The following is a 27,371-nucleotide window of genomic DNA, read 5'->3' as shown; positions in this document are numbered from 1 at the left end:
TTTTGAAAGAAGAGAAATATAGCTCTGTTCTGCCCGGCTCACCAGCAGTCAGAGTTTAAGGTTATCTCTCTTGTTCCTTGAACATTGCTGTTATCCTGTTCTTTTTTCAAGGTGCCCAGATTTCATGTTGTTCAAACACACATGCTCTACAAACAATTTGTGCAGTTAACACAATCATCACAGGGTCCTGAGGTGACATACATCCTCCTCAGCTTATGAAGATAACGGGATTAAGAGATTAAAGACAGGCATAGGAAATCACAAGGGTATTGATTGGGGAAGTGATAAGTGTTCATGAAATCTTCACAATTTATGTACAGAGATTGCAGTAAAGACAGGCATAAGAAATTATAAAAGTATTAATTTGGGGAACTAATAAATGTCCATGAAATCTTCACAATTTACGTTCTTCTGCCATGGCTTCAGTGGGTCCCTCTGTTTGGGGTCCCTGACTTCCTGCAACAAAGTCAACCTTTTTCATATATACCAACAATGAACAGGTAGAATTTGAAATTAAAAATGCAATACCATCTACATTCTCATTCCCTGAAATTAAATACTTAGGTATAAATCTAAAAAAATGTTCAAGATCTATATGAGGAAAAGTATAAAACTCTGATTTAAAAATTCAAAACACCAAATAAGCAATATTCCATGTTTATAAATAGGAGAACAATATTTTCAGATGTCAGCTCTTCCAACTTTGATCTAGAAATTCAATGCAATTCCAATCAAAATCTCAGAAAAGTTGTCTGTAGATACTGAGAAAGTGATTCTAAAGTTTGTATGGAGAGGCAGTAAACCCAGAATTGTCACAATATTGAAGGCCAATAACAAAGTTTGATGACTGATACTACCTGATTCAAGAGTTACTACAAATGTACAACAATGAGGAAAGTGTAGTATTTACATAAGAATAGACAGATAGATTGATGGAATGGGATACATGAGCCCAGAAATAGACCCATATAAATATAGTCAACTGATTTTTGACAAAGGAGCTAAGATCATATGATGGAACAAAGATAGTATTTTCAACAAATGGTGCTAGAACAACTGGATATCCATGTACACAAATGTGAATATTGACACAAACCTTATACCTTTTGCAAAAACTAACTTAAAATGGATCACACTCCTGAAATGTAAAATGCAAAACTGTAACACTTCTGTGCGGTAACACAGGAGAAAATCTAGATGATCTTGGGTTTGGCAATGACTTTTTAGATGAAAAAAACCAAAGGCACATACATGAAAGAAATGATTGAGAAGATGGGCTGTATTGAAATTTAAATAATATCTTCTCTGCACAAGATGCTTTCAAGAAAATGAAAAGACAAGTCACAGATTTTGAGAAAATATTTGCAAAAGACAGACATTATAAAGGACTTAATCCAAAATACACAAAGAACTCTTAAAGCCCAATTATACAGTTTGACTGTGTCTCCACCCTAATCTTGTCTTGAATTGTAGTTCCCATAATCCCCACGTGTGGTGGGAGGGACCCAGTGGGAGGTAATTTAATCGGGGGGGTGGCTCCCCTCTTGCTGTTCTTGTGATAGTGAGTGAATTCTCATGGGATCCGATGGTTTTACAAGAGGCTTTTCCCCCTTTTGCTCGGCACTTCTCCTTGCTGCAGCCATGTGAAGGATGTGTTTGCTTCCCCTTTTGCTGTGAATGTAAGTGTCCTGAGGGCTCCCCCCAAGCCATGCTGAACTTTGAGTCAATTAAACTTTTTTATAAATTACCCACTGTCAGGTATGTCTTTATTAGCAATGTGAGTCTGAACTAATATAGTAAATTGGTACCAGGAGTTGGGGGCTGCCGTGGAAGGGACTTTGGAACCCAAAGATGTGGAAGTGGCTTTGGAACTGGGTAACAGGCAAAGGTTGGAAGAGTTTGGCGGGTTCAGAAAAAGACAGGAAGATGTGGGAAATTTTGGAATGTCCTTGAGACTTGTTGAATAGCTTTTATGAAAATGTTGATAGTGATATGTACAATGAAGTTCAGGCTAAGGTGGTCTCAGATGGAAATGAGGAGCTTCTTGGGAACTGGAATAAAAGTGATTCTTGCTATGCTTCAGCAAGAGACTGGCAGCATTTTGCTCCTGCCCTAGAGGTCTGTGGAACTGTGAACTTGAGAGAGATAATTTAGAGTATCTGGCAGAAAATATTTCTAAGCAGCAAAGCATTCAAGATGTGACTTTTTAGAATTTATTCACAAAGATATTGTTTGGAATTGGAACTTACTTACGTTTCAAAGGGAAGCAGAGCAAAAAGTTTGGAAAATTCACAGACTGATGATGTGATAGAGAAGAAAAAACCCATTTTCTGAGGAGAAAGAGAAATTCAAACTATCTCCAGAAATTTGCATAAGTAATGAGGAGCCAATGTTAATCAATAAGACAATGACGAATATATCCCCAGGGCATATCAGAAGTCTTCAGGGTAACCCTTCCCATCACAGACCCAGAGGCCTAGGAGGAAAAATGGTTTCATGGGCTGGGCCCAGGGTCTTGCTGCTTTGTGCAGTCTCAGGATTTGGTGTCCTACACCCCAACCATGGCTAAAAGGGCGGAGGCACAGCTCAGGCCATGGCTTCAAAGGGTGCAAGCCCCAAGTCTTGGTAGCTTTCACATGGTGTTTAGCCTGTGGGTGCACAGAAGTCAAGAATTGAGGTTTGGAACCTCTGCCTAGATTTCAGAGGATGTATTGAAATGCCCGGATGTCCAGGCAGAAGTTTGCTGCAGGCTGGCACCCTCATGGAGAACCTGTGCTAGGGAAGTGCAAAAGGAAATGTGGGGTTGAAGCCCCTCCCAACAAAGTCCCCACCGTGGCACTGCCTAGTGGAACTGTGAGAAGAGGACCACCATTCTCCTGAACCTAGAACGGTAGATCCATTGACAGCTTGCACTGTGCACTTGGAAAAGCCAGAGACACTAATGCCAGCCCATGAAGGAAGCTGGGAGGGGTGCTGTACCTTGAAAAGCCACAGGCGCAGAGCTGCCCAAGGCTGTGGGAACCCACCTCTTGCATCAGGGTGACCTGGATGTGAGATGTGGAATCAAAGGAGATCATTTCAGAGCTTTAAGATGTGACTTCCCCAGTGGATTTTGGACTTACATGGGGCCTGTAGCCCCTTCATTTTGGCCAATTTCTTCCATTTGGAATGGGTGTATTTACCCAATGCCTATACCCCATTGTATCTAGAAAGTAACTAACTTGCTTTTGATTTTACAGGCTCATAGGCAGAAAGAACTTACCCTGTTGGGAAAGCATGATTGTGTTTTAAAATGTGACGAAGTGAGATTTGGGAAGGGCCATGGGCACAATGATATGGTTTTGCGGGGTCCCCACCCAAATCTCATCTTGTATTGTAGTTCCCCTAATGCCCATGTTTTGTGGGAGGGACCCAGTGGGAAGTAATCAAATCATGGAGGTGGTTACCCTCATGCTGTTCCTGTGATAGTGAGTTCTCATGAGATCTGATGGTTTTATAAGGGGTTTTTCTTCCTATTGCTTGGCACTTCTCCTTGCTGCAGCCATGTGAAGAAGGACATGTTTGTTTCCCATTCTGCCATGACTGTAAGTGTCCTGAGGCCTCCCCAGCCATGCTGAACTGTGAGTCAGTTAAACCTCTTGCCTTTGTAAATTACCCAGTCTTGAATATGTTTTTACTAGCAGTGTGAGAAGAGAGTAATACACTCAACAGTAAGAAAACAAACAACCTGAGTAAAAAAGAGCCAAGGATTTTAACAGACACCTTGCCAAAAAAAGATATACAGATGGCAAATACAAAAAGATGCTCCACATCATATATTATTGCTGAAATGCAAATTAAAACACCAGGATACCACTACATACCTATTAAATGTTCAAAAATCTAGAACACTAAAAACACAAAATGCTGGTGAGGCTGTGGGGCAACAGGCATTCTCATTCATTATTTAATAAGCAAGATGAGTGGAATACAAAAATAGCACGGCCATTTTGGAAAATAGGTTGGTGGTTTCTTAGAAAACTAAATATGCTCTTACCATATTATCCAGCAATCATTCTCTTTAGTATTTACCCAAAAGGGTTGCAGATTTATGTCCACATATAAACATGCATACAGATGTTTCTAGTAGCTTAATTTTTAATTGCCAAAACTTGGAAGCAACTAAAATATTTTTGATAGGTAAATGAATAAATAGTCTTTGCTACATTGGACAATGGAACAATGCTCTAAAATATTGTCTATTAAATAAAATGTGCTAAAAAGAAATAATCTATCAAGTCATGAAAAAACATGAAGAAATCTAAAATATGTATTACTAGGTAAAAGAAGCCATCTGAAAAAGCTATGTACCACATAGTTTCAACTATATGACATTCTAGAAAAGATAACAGTATGGGGACAGTAAAAAGATCAGCAGTTGCCGGGGGTTAAAGGGAAGGGAGGGATGATTAGGCAGAACACAGAGGACTTTTAGGACAGTGAAACTACCCTGTATGATACTCTGGTGGTGGATGCATGTTATTATAAATTTTTCAAACACATACCATGTAGAATACCAAAGTAAACCCTAACTAATGTAAAATTGAACTCCAGGTGATAATGGTGTGTCAATGTAGGGTTATCATTTGTAACAAATGTACCACTCTGATATGTTGATAAGGAGGTAGGCTGTGTATATGTGTGGGCGAGGCATGTGGAAAATCTCTGTACCTTCTGCCCAATTTTGCTGTGATCCTAACAATGCTCTAAAAATATTGTATATTAAATAAAAATTAAAAAGACAAAATCTATATTTCTTGAGAGTACATATTACAACTCAATTAAAAGGAGACAAATGACCTAATAAAAGTAGACAAAATAATTTGGACAGTTTACAGTAGATTATTTATAAATGACAATAAGAAAATGAAATGATGTTTAATATCACTAGTCATCTGGGAAAAATAATTAAAACCACATCATATACACTGCCCACATATTAGAATATCTGTAATAATACACCCCCTTCTGATAATAATAGTGAGTTTTGTTGAGACGTACAGCAATTGAAATTTGTGTAAATTGCTAGTTGAGTGTAAAAATATTTGAAACATTTTGGCCATGTCTTATAAAGTTAAATATACACTTTCCTTTTTCCCTAGATTTCCATCTCTGAGTATTTTTTTCCCAAAGAAATGAAAATATATATCCCCTAAAATATTTGTACGTGAATGTTTAGAGCTGCTTTATTCATGGCAGCCAAATACTAGAAACAATCCAAATATCCATCATCATGTGGACAGATACATTGTGGTATTTCTAGTCATTGGAAAACTACTCAGCAATAAAAAAATGAACAAAATGCTGGTAAATTTATCACCATTGGTGAATCACAAAATGATTATGCTGATTGAAATGAGCCAGATTCACAAGGTTATGTAATATATGATTCTGTTTCTCTAAAATTATAAAAAATGGTAAGTAAACTTTAGTGTGAAGAAGTGGTTGACTTCAATAAGTAGGAGATGTCTCTGGTTGGCAATGAGAGTGTTCTGTAACTTGAGTATATGAGTAAATGCATAAACTAAACATTTTAAATGGGTATAGTTTATTGCAGTTAGGTTAAAGGGTACATGCTTTCAGTTACGCAAGAATACCCTCTACTGTAAACTTATATAGCCAAAATGCTTCTCCCAGAATACTTTTGTTGATTCTGTAGTTAACTCAGTGTATGATTGTGATTCAACAATGATTCGCTAATTGGAGTTCTATCCTAATTTGCTGACTCTTACCAAGTAAATTTATTTTTATTAAATCTGGTATATTAGCTACTGTTGAATTATTTCTCAACCTCATACAAATTATATTAACCCAAAACCTTTCAGCACGCACACCAAGACAATCAACAAAATCTGAGTTAGGCCGTGATTTGTAGCACTTGCTGAATTCCTTCCTTTAAACACTCCTACAATGGCAGATTTAAAGTGACAAATGCAACATTATTAAATGCAGAGTTGGAAAAATGTGAATGGTAGCAGATCATTATACAGTATTTCCACCAAAAATTAATAATAGATATTAATATCTTCAAGAGTATAGCTAAAATTAAAATGTAGGAAAATAAGAAATGATGTTGTCAATATTTGCTACCTTTTAAAAGTATAATTTATTTCATTGTAAGTTAATGAAATTCAATTTTTATTAATGGCTTTGTTAGCAACCAGTTCACAAAATTTCTGAAAATTTAACAATTGACCCTTACAAACCAGAACAGGGTTGGTCCAGCACACTAGGACATGTAATAATTGTAAATTAAAAATCACCCAAACATAGTTTCAAAATATTTTAAAGCGAAATTTTACTATGAGGAGAGACAGACAAATTCATAATCACTTTAAGAGGTGTTAACACATCTTTGGTAGCAAATAACAGAAAAAACATATGAAGGCCAGGCGCAGTGGCTCACGCCTGTAATCCCAGCACTTTGGGAGGCCAAGATGGATGGATAGCTTGAGGTCAGGATTTCAAGACCAGTCTGACCAACATGGTGAAACCCCGTCTCTACTAAAAATTCAAAAATTAGCCGGGTGTGGTGGCAGATGCCTGTAATCCCAGCTGTTCGGGAGGCTGAGGCAAGAGAATTGCATGAACCTGGGAGGTGGAGGTTGTAGTGAGCTGAGATCATGCTACTGCACTCCAGCCTGGGCAACGAAGCGAGACTTTGTCTCACATTAAAAAAAAAAAAAAAAAAAAGGCCGGGCGCGGTGGCTCAAGCCTGTAATCCCAGCACTTTGGGAGGCCCAGACGGGCGGATCTCAAGGTCAGGAGATCGAGACCATCCTGGCTAACACGGTGAAACCCCGTCTCTACTAAAAAAAAAATACAAAAAAAAAACTAGCCGGGCGAGGTGGCGGGCGCCTGTGGTCCCAGCTACTTGGGAGGCTGAGGCAGGAGAATGGCGTGAACCCGGGAGGTGGAGCTTGCAGTGAGCTGAGATCCGGCCACAGCACTCCAGCCTGGGCGACAAAAAAAAAAAAAAAAAAAAAAAAAAAAGAAAGAAAGAAAAAAGAAAAAGCAAATAAAAAAATTATTGCAGATGCACAATATTTGAACATATTAAAGATGACCTAATTAAAATATATAAAACATGTTTTCTAAGAGCTGCTGGGAACACATTATTTTATTTATTTACTTTTTATAATTTTTACTTTTATTTCAGATTGGGTGGGGGTACATGTGCAGGGTTGTTTTCTGGGTATATTGTGTGATGCTGAGGTTTCAGGTACAATTGATCCTATCACCCAGGCACTGAGCTTAGTACCCAATAGTTTTTCCACCCTTGCCTCTCTTCCCCACTTCCCACTCTAGTAGCCCTCAGTATCTATTGTTGCTACCTTTATGTCTATGAGCACCCAATGTTTAGCTTCCATTTGTAAGTAAGAATAAGCAGTGTTTGGTTTTCTGTTCTTGCATTAGTTCACTTAGGATAATGGCATATGGTTTTTGTTTTTAATTCTATTTATGTGGTGAATCACATTTATTGATTCACATATGTTGAACCAATCTTGCACCCCATGAATGAAGCCTACTTGATCATGGTGAATTAACTTTTTGATGTGTTGCTGGATTTGGTTTGCTAGTATTTTGTTGAGGATCTTTATGTCTATGTTCATCAGGAACATTAGCCTGTAGTTTTCTTTTTTTCATTATGTCTTTGCCAGGTTTTGTTATTAGGGTTATGCTGACTTCATAGAATGAGTTAGGGATGAGTTCCTCCTCCTTGATTTTTTGGAATAGTTTCAATGGAATTGGTGCCAGCTTTTCTTTGTATGTGTGGCTGAATTCAGTTGTGAATCCATCTGGTCTGGGGCTTTTATTGGTTGGTAAGTTTTTATTATTGATTCAATTTCTGAACTCCATATTAGCCTGTTCAGGGTTTCAATTTCTTCCAATTCAATCTTGGGAGATGGTGTGTTTCCAGGAATTTGTCCATTTCCTCTAGATTTTCTAGTTCATGTGCATAGAAGTGTTAATAATAGGCTCAGTATCTTTTACATTTCTATGTGGTTGGTTATAATGTTACCTTTGTCATTTCTGATTGTGCTTATTTGGATCTTTCCTCTTTTTTCTTTGTCAGTCTAGCTAGTGGTCTATCAATCTTGTTTATCCTTTCAAAAAACACTTTTGGTTTTGTTGATTCTTTGTATTTTTGGGTTTCAATATCATTTCATTCTGCTCTGGTTTTAGTTATTTATTTTTTTCTGCTAGCTTTGGGGTTAGTGTGTTCTTGTTTTCCCGGTTCTTCTAGGTGTGAGGTTAGAGTGTTAATTTGAGGCCTTTGTAACTTTTTGACGTAAGCATTTGCTACCATAAACTTTCCTTTTAACATCATTTTTGCTGCATCCTAGAGATTTTGGTATGTTGTGTCTGTTTTCATTTATTTCAAAACAGTTTTTGATTTCTGCCTTAATTTTGTTGTTTACTCAAAAGTCATTCAGGAGCAAGTTGTTTAATTTTCATGTAATTGTGTGGTTTTGAGAGATATTCTTGGCATTTATTTCTATTTTTATTTCACTATGGTCTGAGATTATGGTGTGATTTTAATTTTTAAAAATTTATTGAGACTCACTTTATGGCCAAGCATGTGGTTGATCTTATAGTATGCTCTGTGTACAGATGAGAAAAATACATATTTTGTGGTTGATGGGTGGTGTGTTCTGTAGATGTCTATTAGGTCCAATTGGTTAAGACTCAAATTTCAGGACAGAATTTCTTTGTTAATTTTCTGCCTCAGTGATCTGTCTAATGCTGTCAGTGGGGATGTTGAAGTCCCCCAGTATTATTTTGTGGCTAAGTCTTTTGGTAGGTCTAGTAGTACTTATTTTATGAATCTGGGTGCTCCAGTGTTGGGTGCATATATTTTTAGAATAGTTACATCTTCTCATTGAATTGAACCCTTTCTCATTATGTAATGTCATTCTTTGTCCTTTTTTTTTTTATTGTTGTTGGTTTTATGTTTGTTTTATTTGATGTAAGAATAGAGACGCTGTTCTTTTTGTTTGTTTTGTGTTTGCATGATAGATGTCTCTGAAACCATTTACTTTGAGTCTGTGGGTGTCATTACCTGTGATATGGTCTCTTGAAGACAGCAGACAAATGGTTCTTGTTTTTTTAATCCAACTTGCCAATCCATGCCTTTTAAGAAGGGCATTTAGACCATTTAAATTCTATCTATCACAAGTTGATACTATCACAAAGTTGTTAGCTGGCTGTTTTGTAGTTTCTGTTGTGCATTGCGTTATAGGGTCTGTAGATTAGGTACTTAAGTGTGTTTTCGTGGTAGCATATATCAATCATTCTTTTGTTTCCTTGTTTAGAATTCTCTTAAGGATCTCTTGTAAGGCTGGTCTAGTGGTAATGAATTCCCTTAGCACTTGCTTATCTGGACAATATTTTATTTCTCTATTTATGAAGCTTAGTTTGGTGGGATATGAAATTCTTAGTTGGAATTTCATTAAAAATGCTGAAAATAAGCTCCCAATCTCTCCTGGCTTATCAGCTATCTGCTGAGAAGTTCACTGTTAGCTGATGGGTTTCCCTTTTTACATGATCTGACCCTTTTCTCTAGTTGCCTTTCAGACTTTTTCATTAGCATTGAACTTGGACAGTGTAGTGACTATGTGCATCGGGAACACATTTTTTTAACCATAATAAATATATTCAGTGTGTCAGTATTTTATCCCAATCACTGCCAACTAATCCTTGGTCTTGACCAAGTCATACCTAGCCCTAGAGGTTATGAGACAACTGGCGTAAAATTATATTTTCAAAGTAGGTATGTATTTTTAACTATGTAAGTAATACACAAATATATGATAATTGTAAAAAAATCAAACATTAAAGATAAACATAAAATTTCCCCTTGGGACCATCACTCCCATCTATAAGGTCCCCATTGTTAACAGCTTTGTGTATATTTTTTCAGACTTTTTATTCTATTTTTACATATATATGTGTCTATAGAAATATGGGCTATAATTCTGGGGAGGAAGTTTTGGACAAATGATACTCTATACATTTTCTGCAAATTACTTTTCTTACTCAACAATATGCTTCAAATATGTTTATATCTATGCATAAAGGCTGCATAATGTTCCAGTGGAAAAAAAAAGATACACAAGAGTATGTTTACCCAGTACATTGCAACAAAGTATAAATCAATAAATAAATCAATTAATAATTTATCTTGCTGCCGAGAAGTTCACTCAGTAAACCAATTAACATAGCCAGAATATCCTCAATATTTGCAAAGTTAAAAAAAGTGTGCTTTTAAATTACCAGTGGGTATTACAATGAAAATTAGACATTATCAAAACTCAGCAATATATCTATAACTATATTTCAATGAAAATTTATAGACTTAAATGTATAAATAATAAAGATAAGAGCAAGAATTAATAAAATAAGCAATCATTATATAATAGATAGCTTAAAAAGAAAACTTAGTTCCTTGAAAAAACTAAAAAAAGTTAAAAATTTTCAAATAACACTAATGAAACCAAATAATAAAAGGTATAAACAACCAATATTAGGACTGAAAAAGAAAAAAAAAAAAAACTCAGAACCTACAGCTAGAAAGAGGACATGATACAAAAATTTATATTAATAAATATGAATATTCTGTGAATATGAGAAATTGCTAGAATGGTAAAACTTACAAATTACTGACTCAGTGAGAAACAACCAATTAGAATGTTCTCATAACTAACAAAAGAGTTGTATCTCTATTTTAAAAACTTCTGACAACTACCACCAGCCCAGTAGATTTCTCTGATAAATTCTAATATTGAAGGAGGTAATAATCCAATTTTCTTCTTCTTCTTCTTTTTTTTTTTTTTTTAATAAACAAAGCTCCATTCATTTTATAAACCAGTGTAAACTTGACACAGAAAAAACCTTTGAGAAGCTTATTAGAGGAAAAGAAAATTAGAGACCAAAGTCACCAGTGAACTTAGATAGAGAAATTCTAAACAAATGTTAGCAAGACAAATTTGGGCTTAATAATGTAAAATTGATTTTGTATTTGAATATAAATCAACCTTATTCACCACAGTAAAATAAATAAGGACAAAATTTATGCTAGATCCAATAAATAAATACAAAACTTACTGTAAAATTAAACATCCATTTTCTAGAGCAGTGTTCTTCAATGGAACTTTTCATAATTATGGAAATGTTCTTTTGTGCCATACAATACACTTTCCACTAATCTTATGTTAGTGTGTTGAGCAATCAAAATGTGGCTCATGTGACTGAGTACGTAAATTATTAACTTTATTTAATGTTAGTTAATTTAAATTTAAATAGCTACACATGGCTAGTAGTTGTCATATTTAACATTGTGGGTCTAGAATCTCTAGTTTTTCATTTCTTCCAGAGAAGTTAAGTGGAAGCATTGAGAAAACAGTAAACATTTGTGATTTTATGAACAATTTTTGAGGTTATTTAATTTTGGTTTCTACAGGTGAATAAATCTGGCTGATACGATTTGTTATAAAATGAATAATATAAGGAAATGTTTAAAGACAATGTTAGTTAATAAGATATCTAATAACTGTTTTCTCTAGGTTTTGGCCCCATAGGAATATCATTGAAATTATATGAAATATAGTGACATAGTACATTTCTTTTTTAAAATTTCAACTTTTAATTCAGCTACAGGGGGTACATTTGCAGGTTTGTTACATGGGCATATTGCACACAGGTGGTGAGCATAGTACTCAATAGGTGGTTTTTCAACCCCCTCCCTTTCTCCTTCCTCAAGACAATACATTTATTTTACACATTACTGAATGAGATATTGATTTCTATAAATCTCACATAAAGAATGGGATTATGAAAAATCAGTGAATTTTAGAAAAGTTTTATACTTTGTAAAGTTATATGTCACAGTTTTATTTGGTGGTACCTAATTATATGTGATTAACTAACACTTAGCATTTTTTTTTACAGAATTGTACACATAAGTTATGTTGTGATGCTTTAACATGTAGACTGAAAGATAATGCACAATGTGGTTCCGGAGATTGCTGTTCAAAAGATTGCAAGGTAAGCGGCAGTTTGTATCTGACAATGGCTCAGCATCAAATGTCTTGAAATACTTGTTTCAAGGAGATGGTAAACGTATCAGTAATATATTCAGCCCTTGCCACCATATTATATCCAAGCAACCTAAGACGCACTATCATACTTAAATTCATTCAGTAATCTATCACTTCCTGTACTTTCATGTACACAATGCCTAATGCTGCTTCTCTCCCAGCTTGATGTTCCAACTCAACATATCAGTTGTTGTTACAACCATTTTGTCTCTCTTATTGACACCATTTAATGAAATCCTGGTGGACAAGAGGTAAAGCAAGTTGGTGGAATAAGACTCTCCAGTGATTGTTCCCCCACAAAAACATCAATTTGAACAACTGTTCACGTATGAAAATACCTGCATAAGAGCTAAGGAAACCAGGTGATGAAACGGCTCCGTTGTCTGGGTTATATACCCTGGTTCTTTGTCACGGTCCAGAAAGAATTCAGGACACGGACACACACGAGGAGTGGGTTTGGGAGTGGAAAGTTTAATAGACAAGAAGAGAGAAAAAGCTTCCTCATAATGAGAAAGTGGGTCGCCAAAAGGGGGTCTCCTGTTCGCTGTGGAACGCAATGGATTTTGTACAGAGACTTGAGGAGGCAGCAATTAATTTACATAGGGCTCAGGGAATTGGTTTGACCAGGCGTGCGGTTTACACAGCCCTGGAAAAGACTGGCCCTCCCACCCTAGTCTTTTATTATGCAAATGCAGCCTCCACCTGGCGGCGGCCATGATACCTGTACCCGTGGTTTTACTTGGAGGCTGTCATGACACCCTTAAACATGGTGACAAGGAAAAGAGGGCAGGGGACACCATATTGAATGTACCTGGCTTCCAGGTACAGCTGCCTGCATTTACATATAAAAGCTTCTAGTTTGCATATCTATGCCTGACTTACCAGGCCGCTTTCTGTTAAGAGAAGAAATGGTTTGGGGCTGCTTTTCATTAATGGAAAATTCCACCAAGAGCTTTTACCCTTTCTAGCTGCCTAAAAATTATTTCTTAATAATTCCTGTATTAGTGAGAGGTCATAGTGCCTGGTTATAGCATGATAAAAAAAGATGCATTAAAGAGGGTAGGAAGGACAGTTTTACATTACCTGCATCGCCCCTCCCTGAACCGCACAGCACAGCACAGCACAGCACAGCACAGCAAAAAGATAGTGTCTGCTTGCCAGAAAAAGAGGGACGTAAGACTAGAACTGTACCTTTTAACCAATACCAGGTCAACCGCAGTAAAACCAGGCACTAGGCAGACACCCAAGGCCCTTGAATCTTGGCTGGTACTTATGATCTGAGCTTTCAGACCTGCCGCGGCACCGAACAGTAATCGGTAGCCCCTGCAAGATGGCCTCAAGTTTCGGCCTGCATCACCACCCACCACTACAACAGTGTTGGGCTCCAAAAAGCCCACAGTGACAAGCTGACTTCAGCAGCTGGGAAGGTTGAATTCTAGCCCAATGTTTCAGTAACTTCAGCAGCCAAGAGACCGAAAATCAAACAGGAATCCTGGAGCTGAAAATACAATGAATGATGTTTAAGAATGCAGTAAAGAGTGCAAACAGCAGAACTGATAAAGCCAAAGAAAGAATCTGTGAAATAGGACACAACTATTTCGAAAATATTCAGTTAGAGGAGAAAACAGAAGAAGGATGAAAAAGAATGAAGAAAACTCACAGGATTTATGGGGCACCATCAGAAAAGGTAATATATGAGCAGCTGGTGTTCAAGAAAGAATAAAAAAGATAAAGAGATGGGGCCAGGCGCGGTGGCTCACACCTGTAATCCCAGCACTTTGGGAGGCGGAGGCTGGCGGATCACGAGATCAGGAGATGGAGACCATCCTGGCTAACACAGTGAAACTCCGTCTCTACTAAAAAATTAGCCAGGCGTGGTGGCCGGCGCCTGTAGTCCCAGCTACTTGGGAGGCTGAGGCAGGAGAATGGCGTGAACTCGGGAGGCGAAGCTTGCAGTGAACCCAGATCGCGCCACTGCACTCCAGGACAGAGCGAGACTCCGTCTCAAAAAAAAAAAAAAAAAAAAAAAAAAAAGAGAGAGAGAGAGAGAGAGATAGCTTATTTACAGAAATAATAGCAGAAAACTCTCCAAACCTAGAAAAAGATATAATCCAGGTACAGGAAAAGTCAAAGGTCTCCAATTAGTTTCAATCCAAATAATCAATATATATGTTCGAATTGATCCCTATGTAGCCATTCCCCTGTCTCTCTCCCTCTCCACAGGCTTTTCTGTTCCTCGAAACAAAACAATATTGACAGTAGACCAATTAATAACCATACGTTGCCTCTAAGCGTTCACCAGAAAGAAAGTTTCATGTTTTTCATTTTAAGTCAAGAGCTGGAAATGATTAAGCTTCCTGCGACAGGCATGTCAAAAGCTGAAATAGGTTGAAAGCCAGGCTTTTGTGCTAAACAGTTAGCCAAGTTATAAATACAAAGGAAAGTTCTTGAAGGAAAGTAAAAGTGCTAGCCCAGTGAACACACAAATGGTAAGAAAGCAAAACAGGCTTATTGCTGATACGGAAATAGTTTTAGTGGTTTGGATAGAAGATCCAACCAGTCACAACATTCCCTCAAGCTAAAGCCTAATCTGGAGCAAGGCCCTAACTCTCTTTAATTTTATGAGGGCTGAGAGAAGTGAGTAAGCTGCAGGAGAAAATTTTAAGCTAGCAGATGTTGGTTCATAAGTTTTATGGAAAGAAGCTTTTTCCATAGCATGAGTGCAAGGTGAAGCAGCAAGCGCTGGTATAGAAGCTGCAGCAAGTTATGCAAAAGATCTAGCCAAGATCATTGATGATGGTATCTACACTAAACAATGGATTTTCAGTGTAGATGAAACAGCCTTCTATTGAAAAAAGATATTAATATAGTTTGGCTATTTGTCCCTATCCAAATCTCATGTTAAATTGTAATCCCCACTGCTGGAGGTGGGAGGTGTTTGGATTATGGGGGTGGATCCCTCATGGCTTGATGCTATCTTCACAATAGTGATTAAGTTCTCATGAGATCTGATTGGTTAAAAGTGTGTGGCATGTCTCCCCTCTCCCCCCACCAACTCCCTCTTGGTTTGGCTCCTGTTCTCCCCATGTGATGTGCCTGCCCTCTTTTGCCTTCTGCCATGATTGGAAGCTTCCTGAGGCCTCCTCAGAAGAAGATGCCACTATGTTTCCTGTACACCCTGCAGAACCATGAATCAATTAAATGTCTTTTATTATAAATTACTCAATCTCAGATACTACTTTATGGCAGTGGAAGAATGGCCTAATACTGATGCTTTCTAGGACTTTCATAGCTAGAGAGAATTTAATGCCTGGCTTCAAAGCTTTAGGCTGACACTCTTGTTGTGGGCTAATACAACTGGTGACTTTAAGTTAAAGCCAATGATCATTTATCATTCCAAAAATCCCATGACCTTTAAGAATTGTGCTAAATCTACTCTGCCTGTGCTCTATATTGGAACAACAAAGCCTGGATGACAGCACATCTGTTTATAGCATGGCTTAATGAATATGTTCAGCTCATTGTTGAGACCCAATACCCAGGAAAAAAAGATTCCTTTGAAAACATTACTGCTCATTGACAATGCAACTAGTCACCCAAGAGCTCTGATGGAGATGTATAAGCAGATTAATGTTTTCTCCCTCCTTAGCACAATATCCATTCTGTAGCCCATGGTCAGACAAATGATCAAGGAGTCATTTTGACTTTCAAGCCTTATTATGTAAGACTCAAGCTGCCATAGATAGTGTCTTCCGATGGGTCTGGGCAAAATTATCTAAAAACTTTCAGAAAGGATACACCATTTAAAATACCACTAAGAACATTTGCAATTCATAGATGGAGATCAAAATATCAACATTAACAGGAGTTTGGGAGAAGTTGATTCAAACTTTCATGGATGACTTTGAGGGGTTCCAGATTTCAGTGGAGGAAGTAGCTGCAGATGTGATACAAATAGTAAGAGAACTAGAATTAGAAATAGAGTCTGAAGATGTGACTGAATTGCTGCAATCTCCTAATAAAACTTGAATTGGTGAGCAGTTGCTTCTTATGGATGAGCAAAGAAAGTGATTTCTTGAGCTGGAATATATTCCTGGTGAAGGTACTGTGAACATTGTTAAAATAACAATATAGGATTTGGAATATTACATAAACAAAGTTGATAAAGCAGTGACAGCATTTGAAGGGATTGACATCAGTGTTGATAGAAGTTTTACTGTGAGTTAAATGCTGTCAAACAGCATTGCATGCTACAGAGAAATCTTTCAGGAAAGAAAGAGTCAATTGATGTGGCCAATTTCATTGTTGTCCTATTTTAAGATATTGCCACAGCCACTTCAATTGTTAACAGCCACCACCCTGATTAGTCAGCGGCCGTCAACATTGAGGCAAGATCCTCCAACAGCAAAAAGATTACCAGTAAACTGAAGGCTTAGATGATTGTTATCACTTTTTATCAATAAAATATTTTTTAATTAAAGTGTACATATTTTTAGGGCATAACCCTAGTACACATGTAATAGACTACAATATAGTTTGAACACAACTTATATGCACTGAGAAACTCCAAAACTTACGTGGCTTGCTTTATTACTCAGTATTTGTTTTACTGAGGTTCTCTGAAACTGAATCCACAATACCTCTGAGGTACATCTATATATAGAAAACTCCACCCCCCCCCAAAAAAACCAAAAACTGTTAGGTTTAGTAAATAAATTCAGTAAAGTTGTAGGATACAAAATTTACATACTAAAGTCAATGGTGTTCCTATACATTAATAGTGAATTATTTCAAAAAGAAATCAAGAGAACAATCCCATTATGATAGATAAAAATAAAATAAGAATAAATTTAACCAGGGAGTTAAATGATGCCTACACTGAAAACTATAAAATATTGATGATAGAAATTGAAGACACAAATAAATAGAAAGCTATCCCCTGTTCATGGATTGGAAAAATTAATATTGTTAAAATATCTATAATACCTGAAGCAACCTACAGCTTAAATGCAATTCTTATCAAAATACCAATGACACTCTTCACAGAAATAGAAAAATATTTCCTAAAGTTCAAATGAAATCAGCAAAGACCCCCAATAGCCAAAGCAATCTTGTACAAAAAGAACAAAGCCATAGGCATCACACTACCTGACTTTGAAATATACTACACAGCTATAGTAACCAAAAGAGCATGGTACTGGCATAAAACCAGATACTTAGACCAATGGAACAAAATACAGAGCCCAGAAATAATTCCACTCATTTATAGTCAACTGATTTTCTACAAAGGTGCCAAGAATACATAACTGAAGAAAGGGTAGTTTCTTCAATAAATGGTGCTGGAAAAACTGGATGTCCACATACAGAATTATGAAGTTAGATCCTTGTCTCTCTCCATGTGCAAAAATAAAACTGAAATGGATTAAAGACTTAAATATAAGACTCAAAGTTGTAAAACTACTTGAAGAAAACAGGGAAAAAGCTTCATGACATTGTTCTGGTCAGTTATTATTTTGGACATGACTTCAAAAACATAGACAATGAAAGCAAAAATATACAAATGGGATTACATCAAGCTGAAAAGCCTCTGCACAGCAAAGGAAACAATCAAAAAAGTGAAGAGAGAATCTACAGAATGGGAGAAAATATTTGAAAACTATACATCTGATAAGGGTTAATATCCAAAATACATAAGGAATTCAAACAACTCAATAGCAAGAAAACAACCCAATTAAAAGATGTGGAAAAGATCTGAATAGGCATTTCTCAAAAGGAATCATATAGATGGCCAACAGGTATATTAAAAAAGTGCTCAATATTACTATCTTGAATATCTTGTCAATGAAAACCACAATGAGCTATCACCTCACTTCTGTTGGAATGGGTATGATCAAAAGACAACAGATAACAAGTCTTGGCAAGGATATGGAGTAAGGAGCACCCCTACACACTGTTTATAGGCTTGTAAATTAATACAGCCATTATGGAAGACAATAGGGGAGTTCCTCAAAATATTAAAAATAGAATTACCATGAGACCCAGTGATTCCTCTACTGGGTTTGTATCCAAAGGAAATAAAATCTGTTTGTTGAAGAGACATTAACACTCCTGTGTTTATTCCAGCACTATTCACAATAGCCAAATTATGGAATCAATCTCTGTGTCCATCAACAGATGACTAGATAAAGACAGTGTGGTATACATACACAGTGGAATACTATTTAGCCATAAAAAGTAGGAAATTCTGTAGTTTGTGGCAGTATAGTTAAACCAGGAGGATACTATCTTAAGATAAATGAGCCAGGCACAGAAAGACAAATAATGTATAACCTCACTCATATATGGAATCTTACAAAGTTGATCTCATAGAATTAGAGATTAGAATGTTTGTTGTAGGGAGGAAGGAATGAGGAGATGTTGGTTGAAGGATGTGTAATTAAGTTAGAGAGGTGGAATAAATTCAAGATAACTATTGTATAGCATAGTTACTATGATTATGTTGTATTTTTGACAAATGCAGAGAATGGATAGTAGTGTTCTCACTACAAAAAAGCTATATATATAGTTCACTTTTAAATATTGTGTTGCATATGATAAATACATGTAATTTTATCTGTCAATTAAAGAATTCCCAAATAATTTTCCACACCCAGCAGAGTTCACTGAAATACTCTGGGAAAATGAAACAAACTCTGGAGCAGGGTAAATGGCAGACATCCATGAGACTGGAGGGAGTGTATGCTTTTAAAATTAAGTCATTATAGGATCTATAAGCAGTTTCAGAAAAAAATACTATTCTCAAAAAAAAAATTGCAAGGCTTGGCATCTTTGAACTAAGAGAATGTTGTAATAATAGAACAAAACAAAGCTGAAGGTGAATAAAATGAAGAATCATTACAGATAAACTACATTCACAATTTAAACTTAAGATAAATGCCAAACTTAGAGAATATCAGAATTCTGTGGCTCAAACTAGTTATTGATATGGAAGATAAATGTAAGAAATTAGAGCCAAATGTAAGGATTATAGCAGAGATAAAAATAGAAAAAAATAGGTAGCACTGAACACACAGATAGTAAATTTTTAGAATCAATATAAAAAATCAGTGGCTTCCAGCGTTCTGTTTAGCTTTCTCACATTATTCCTAAAATTACATGGAGCAACAATGTGCAGATCAAACCTTGCCAAAATAGGATGAGATAAAAGGCTGGCATTAGAAGCAGACAGGTTCATTTATAGCTTAAAGTTATTTGTTCATTCACTAATTCAGGAAATAATTTACTCCATACTATCTAGTGGGAAATAGTAAAGAGAATAAACATATATGCAAACAAACACTAAACAAGATAGTTTCAGGCAGGGATAAGTGATTTAAAAATAAAACAAGGGCCGGGCGCGGTGGCTCAAGCCTGTAATCCCAGCACTTTGGGAGGCCGAGACGGGTGGATCACGAGGTCAGGAGATCGAGACCATCCTGGCTAACACCGTGAAACCCCGTCTCTACTGAAAATACAAAAAAACTAGCCGGGCGAGGTGGCGGGCGCCTGTAGTCCCAGCTACTCCGGAGGCTGAGGCAGGAGAATGGCAGAAACCCGGGAGGCGGAGCTTGCAGTGAGCTGAGATCCGGCCACTGTACTCCAGCCCGGGCTACAGAGCAAGACTCCGTCTCAAAAAAAAAAATAAATAAATAAAAAATAAAACAAAATAGGACAATAGAATAAAAAGTGAGAGAAGAGGGTATTTTAGCCAGAGTAAACAGGAAATGTCTTTCTGCAGGGTGACATTAGAGCTAAAACCTTAATGACAAAGAAAATAATTGGCATAGGGGCTTCAGGGAATAAGTGAAGTGGTAGAGAGATCCTTATTTTGGACATGACTTCAAAAACATAGACAACAAAAGCAAAAATATACAAATGGGATTACATCAACCTGAAAGGAAGATGTATGCATAAAGGAAGAAAAGTGACCTGTTTTGCTCTAATTTAATGACTAATAGAGAAATAGCGTACTGGTCCTAGTCAATGTGACTCTTCAGAATTATTCAGCCATGATTTTTTTTTCTCAGTGTTACTGATGGAGAAACAAAAGTATGTAGCTAACAGTTATTTTCAAAGTGTGGATTCTGTCAAGATTGTCAACTCAAATCACAATTAGATAAGATGATTTAGAACCACATTCTAAAATGTTGTTGACTGCACGTTCTCACTTATAAATGGGAGTACACATGGACACAAAGAAGGAAACAGCAGACACCAGGGCTTAGACGAGAGTGGAGGGTGTGAGGAGAATGAGGATCGAAAAACTGCTTATCAGGTAAGCAGATAAGCTTACAAAATTATCTGTGCAGCAAATCCCTGTGACCCATAATTTACCCATGTAACAAACCTGCATATGTGTCCCTTGAACCTAAAAAAATGTTGGAAAGAAAAAAAATGGAGATGTTAAGCTAAAAAAATATGGTTGACTAATCAAACAATTTTTAAATTGGTTCCTGTTTTAAAGGTGATAAAAATGATTTCGTTTGCATACAAATATCCGCTCGTGAATTTACCAACAGATTTGCTATAGTGTAGTGGTAGATGGTTTACCAGACAGAGTTTATGCGATTATTGAAATGGGCTCCATCATGGTTTGATGCTCAATTCTAATGCCAGATTGTTTTGAGAAGAAATGTTTCATGTGCTCTTTCTAGAGACAAATCTCCTGATAGAGCAATTACATAGGATATATTTGGTAAAGCTCTGGCCAGTCTGATAATTCACTGCCTAAGTCCAGATAGCCTGACTGGTGAATTCTAACAAATATTTAAAGAAGGGATAATACAAAAATACTCCACAATCTTTGGCATAAAATAGAAGAGGGAGGAACACTTCAAAATTTATTTTATGAGAACAGTATTACCTTGATACTAATGCTAGACAAGGTCATTACAAGAAAAGAAAACTAGAGATCAATGTCCCTCATGCATATGGATGCAAAAAGTCCTTTAAAAATGGCAAACAGAATAAAGAAACATAAAAGGAAGTATCCACCATGACCAAAAAGGATTATCTCAGTAATGCAAAAGTGGTATAGTTAATTTAACACATCATACTAATATAATAAAGGACAAGAAAATACAAGATCATCTCAAGTGATGCAGAAAAAGGATATAACAAAATAACACCCATTATAGATTATTAACAAATTGTAAATAGAAGGGAACTTCCCCTACCTGATGCAAAGTATTTATGAAAAACCTACAGCTAACATCATACTAACCATGAAATTCTCAATGCTCTCCACCCTAAAATTAGAATGAAAGTGAGGATGCAAGCTCTCAGTACTTCTACTAAACATTGTATTGGAGGTCCAAGAGAGTAAAATCAGGTAGGAATAAAAATTAAAATGCATCTAACTTGGAAGACAAAAAGTATAACTGTCTTTATTTGCAGATTACATGACCCTGTGTATGTAAAAGCTTAGGAAATTTACCAAAATACCTGTTTGAATAAAAAATGAATTCAACAAAGTCACAGGATACACAATTGCTATGCAAAAATGAATTGCACTTTTATATACTAGCAATGGAAAATACAAAAATAAAATTAAGAATAGAATTTCATTCACAATAGCATAAAAATTAATACTTAGGCGTATATTAACAATACAAAATATACATGCAAACAACAAAAAATTTCTGAAAAAAACACAAAAACCTAAGTAAATGCTGAGATATTCCATGTGAATGATTTGAAAGATGGTATTGTTAAGACAGCGATTCTCCCTTCTGTCAGGGGTCTGCAGTATTACCCCTTGGTTCAGTAAATCAGTAGGAAGACTCACGTGATTGAACATAGAATATACTCATCACTATAATTTATTACAGAAAAAGGATACAAAGCAAAATTAGCAAAGGAAAAAGGCTCATGGGTCAAGTATGAGGGAAAGTAGTCACAGGCTTCCAAGAGTCATTTCCTAATAGAGTCACCCGATGATGGACTTAATTCCTCCAGCAATGAATTATGACAATATGTATGAAATATTGACTGCTGGGAACCCAGACCCTAAGCTTTTTATTGGAGGCTGGTCACACAGGCATCTTTTGCCTGGCATCTACCAAAATTCCAGACTCTTAGATGGAAATTGGTTGTTCATTACAAATAACAAGGTCTAAACAGTTCAGGCACAGTGACTTATTAGTTAGGCAATGGTGGGAACTCTAACTCAGGTGTCAGTCAAAGGCCAGCCTTGCGAATATACCTTTCTAAGTATAGCAGTCTTAAGTCTGCTATGTTAACTCTTTTCTGTACATCTCTAAATTGATCTATGGATTTAAGACAATCTTTGGCAAAATTCCAGTAGGCTTCTTTACAGAAATTGATGACATAATCCTAAAAATTCTGGAAATGCAAGGGACCCAGAAGTGCTAAAACAATCTGAAGAACAAATTGATGGAGTCACCATTTCATATTTCAAAAATTACTACAAAGCTAAAGTAATCTAGCTCAACATTGTACTAGCATAACAATAAATACATGGATAAATGGGATGGAATTGAGAGTCCAGAAATAAACTCTTATATTTATAGTCCATTGAGTTTTGACAAATGTGTCAAGACAATTTGATAAAGGAATAATAGTCTTTTCAGCAAAGGCTGTTGGGACAATTCAATGTCCACATACAAAAAAGTAAATTTGGACCCTTTTATCATGCCATACACAAAATTTAACTCAAAATAGACAATCAACCTAACTGCAGTAGTTAAAACTATACATCTATTGGAAGAAAACATAGGAAAAAATATTCATAACCTTGGATTTGCCAGAAATTTCCAAGATACAACACCAAAAGTATAATTCATAAAAGAAATAGTTGGTAAATTGGACTTTCTCAAAATTAAAAATCTTTGTGCCTCAGAAAACACTGTTAAGACAATAAAAAGACAAGCCACAGAGGGGAAGAAAATATTTACAAACTGTATTTCTGATATAGTACTTGTATACAGAATCTATGAATCATCCTAACAACTCAATAATTGAAGGGAAACAATCCAATTACAAATGTATGAAATATTTGAACAGGTTAAATACCTGTTCAAAGAAGATAGGCAAATATATACAAAGTTATATACAATGATATACAAAATATATAGAAATATATACAAAATGATAATTACATGGAATAATAAATAGATGAAAAATAGTAAAGACATTGTTAGTCATTAGCAATGTGTATATTCAAACAAGATACTACAAGACACCCACTAGAATGGCTGTAATCAAATGACAGAAAATAACAAATATTGGCAAAAACATAGAGAAACAGGAAATCAAAGACTGCTAGTAGGACCAAAAAATGGTGTTACTACTTAAGAGACTGGAAACCAGTTTGACAGTCTCTTAAGCAGTTTAACATAAGTTTACCAATTGAATGAAGGACTCTACTCCTAGGTCTACTCAAGATAAATGAAAACATGTATTTACAAAAGTTTGCATATGGATGTCTATAGCAACATTATTCAATGACCAAAATCTGAAAACAACTCAAGTATCTATAAACGAATTGACAAAAACTATGATATATCTGTATAATGGAATACTAGAGAGCAATAAACGTTGACAGAATACTCATACATATTACAATCTCAAAAACACTACTATGCAAGAGAAGCTAAATACAAAACCCTGCCTATTTTATCATTTTATTTGTAGAAAAGATCCCAAAATGCAAATTTATAGAGACAGTAAGTAGATTAGTGGTTACCTGGGGCCAGTCACAGGCATGGGGATTAACTATAAATGGATATTGGGGATCTTATCCTATGCTAATAGAAATGTCCTAAACTTAGGTTGCGGTGCTGGTTGCACAACCATGTAAATTTTCTTTAAATATCACTAAAGTGTACACTTAACATAGGTGAATTTTATGGTATGTAAGTTATAAATTAAACCTCAATAAAGTTAAAAACAGAAAAGGTCACCCTGATGAAGATAAACTCCCACCTAGTGGCCAAGAAACATGTTTCTCCTGAATTTAGTGATTGTGGACTCATGAGTTGTGTTAGTTGATAATAAGTGAAAAAAATGATTTGAGCATATTTGTAGGCCGTGGGAAATATTTATTAAAAGGTGACCTTGCAGGTTTTACAGTGAGAATTGTAGAATGATGGAAATGTCATACAGTATGTCAGTGGAGCAGTTGACATCTCTAAAAAGAAGAAGTAAATAAGAATATGTAGGTGTTATTGAAAATAATATCACATGGTGAGAAACAATGTGGCATAATAGAACAAAACTGAGATCAGAATCTTTGGATTTAAATTTGTGTCTATACTTTTGTCTCTCATAATGTCATATAGTTGTAAGAATATGCGCATGTAGCCTTTTCAGGTTGGCTTATTTCAATTATCAACATATATTTATAGTTCATCTATGTTTTATAGCTATAGTTCATGGCTTGGTAGCTAATTGCTTTTTATAGCTGGTTAATATTCAATTATATGAATGTACCAGAGTTTATATATGTATTTATCTATTGAAAGACATTTTGTTTACTTCCCAATTTGGGTAATTATAAATAAATCTGTAATAAACCTCCTAAAAATAAAAAATTCCATTACCCATCTTGTCAAGTCACATTATAGAATCACAACTTCCTAACCTTAAAAACAGTGTTTGTTTTATGTTTGTTTTAATTATTTAACAGATATATATTTGGGGTGCAATGTATTTGAACATTGTTTTTTGGAAATATGCTAATTCAGTAAGCTATTCTTTTTTATCATACATCTTATTTGAGATTGCCACAGCTTTCTGGACACACACATGCACACACATGAGTAAGCGTAGATAATAGGTTGACCCTGAAAAAAGCATAATTTTCAAAAAATTAAAAGGGCCACTCATAATATACAATAAATATGTCTGAGTTTTATTCAACTCATTAATGAGGAAATGAGGAAGAATAATAGGCTTGTTCAAGAGTATGTAACAAAACTATATAAATAGGATATTGGAACAAAAGAATGTTAGAATAATATTGCTATGTTCAAAACTGTAATATCCACAGGAAAAAAAATAACTTACTTGGCTATCTTTTCTAAATGATAGGAATTATTTCCTATTCTATCAGACAAAAACCTAAAAGTTAATATGTAACTTCACAAAGTCTATGACAATTAATCAATATTTCTTAGTTTCATTACTTTTTTTCTAGCCTCTATTTAATTTATTTCTGTTCTTATTTTTATTTCCTTTTTTCTATTAACTTTGGATTTTGCTTTTTCTAGTTTCTTGAGGTATAATTAACTTTAGATTGATTATTTGATATCATTCTTCTTTTTTGATGTAGATATTTATTGCTGGAATGATTTTTGCTGCATCTGATAAGTTTTAGTATATTGTGTGACTATTATTGTTTGTATCAAGATATTTCAAAATATTTTTACATTTTCATTTTAAGTTCTTCTTTGCTCCATTGATTGTTTAGCAGTATGTTGCTTAATTTTCATATACTTGTAAATTTTCCAAATTCCAAGTCCTGTTATTGACTTCTTGCTTTATATCAATGTGGTGAGAAAGATACTTGATACTATTTCAATCATTTAAAATTTTCTAAGACTTGTTTTGCTGCCTGACCTATGATCTATCCTGGAGCATATTTCATGCGTTCTTGAGAAAAATATATATTCTCTTGCTGTTTGATAGAATGTTTTTTATGTGTATATTAGGTCCATTTGGTCTAAAGTGTAGTTTGAGTCTGATGTTTTCTTATTAATTTTCTGTCTGGATTATCTGTCTGTTGTTGAAAGTGGAATACTGAAGTCCATTATGATTATTGTATTATAGTATATATCTCCTTTAAAGTCTACTAATATAGACTTTAATACACACACAATTACTGCTAGACCTCAGAAATTAGGTTGATGGCAACACAATGATAGTGGGGAACTTCAATACTCCATTGAGAGCACTAGAAAGCTGCAAGAGAGAAAGTCAACAAAAAAACAATGGACTTAAAGTACACCCTAGAACAAATGGACTTAACACATATTCACAGAACATTCTACCCAACGACTGCAGAATGTACATTCTGTTCATCAGCACATGGAACATACTCCAAAATAGACCATATGATAGACCACAAAACAAGTCTCAATAAAGATAAGAAAATCAAAATCATTGTCAAGTACCTCTCAGACCACAGTGTAATACAATTGGAAATCAACTTCAAAAGGAACCCTCAAAACCATGCAAATATGTCAAGTTGAATAACCTGCTTCTGAATGATCATTGGGTCACCAATGAAATCAAGATGGAAATTGAAAAATTCTTTGAACTGAATGGTAATAGTGGCACAACCTATCAAAACCTCTGGGATACAGCAAAAGTAGTGCTAAGAGGAAAGTTCATGGCATTAAATGGTGACATCAAAAAGTCTGAAAGAGCACAAATAGGCAATCTAAGGTCACACCTCAAAAAACTCAAAAAACAAGGACAAACCAAACCCAACCCCAGCAGAAAAAGAGAAATAACAAAGATTAGAGCAGAACTAAATGAAATTGAAATAAAAAAATACAAAAACTAAATGAAACAAAAAGTTAGTTCTTTGAAAAGATAAACAAATATGATAGACCGTTAGTGAGATTAACCAAGAAAAGAAGACGGAAGATCCGAATAACCTCAATTAGAAACAAAATAGGAGACATTACAACTGATATTACAGACATACAAAAGATAATTCAAGGCTACTATAAACACCTTTATGTGCACAAACTAGAAAACCTAGGGGAGATGGATAAATTCCTGGAAATATACAACCCTCCTAGATTAAAGCAGAAAGAAATAGAAGCTCTGAACAGATCAATAATGAGTAGCAAGATTGAAACAGTAATTTAAAAAAAATGCCAACAACAAAAAAAGTTCAGGACTACATGGATTCACAACTGAATTCTTTCAGACATTGAAAGAATTGGTACCAATCCTACTGAAACTATTCCAAAAGATAGAGGAAGAGGGACTCCTCCCTAAATCATTCTATTAAGCCAGTATTACCCTAATACCAAAACCGGGAAAGGACATAACATGGAAAGAAAACTACAGACCAATATCACAGATGAACATAGAAGCAAAAATCCTCAACTCAATACTAGCTAAATGAATTCAACAGCATGTTAAAAAGATAATCTACCATGATCAAGTAGGTTTTAAACAAGGGATGCAGGGATGATTTAACATACAGAAGTCAAC

At 35.4% G+C, this 27,371-nt stretch overlaps 1 protein-coding gene across 2 annotated transcripts in view; it reads left to right on the top strand.

The window, feature by feature from the left end:
- Positions 1–27,371, top strand: part of LOC105476553 (disintegrin and metalloproteinase domain-containing protein 5) — a 135,287-nt gene that overhangs the window by 53,751 nt on the left and 54,165 nt on the right. For both annotated transcript variants that reach the window (XR_984127.2, XM_011732583.2), the window contains exon 13: positions 11,992–12,087. Coding sequence is in view for 1 of the 2 variants with exons in the window: in XM_011732583.2 (XP_011730885.2) it covers positions 11,992–12,087 (96 nt within the window). In the remaining variant the exon portion in view is untranslated. The remainder of the gene's footprint in view (positions 1–11,991; positions 12,088–27,371) is intronic.

The sequence above is a fragment of the Macaca nemestrina genome, chromosome 8, assembly GCF_043159975.1.
Source record: "Macaca nemestrina isolate mMacNem1 chromosome 8, mMacNem.hap1, whole genome shotgun sequence".
NCBI classification, from domain to species: domain Eukaryota; kingdom Metazoa; phylum Chordata; class Mammalia; order Primates; family Cercopithecidae; genus Macaca; species Macaca nemestrina.
The sequence above is the reverse complement of the archived record's forward strand: the minus strand, read 5'-3'. Positions and strand labels throughout refer to the sequence as shown.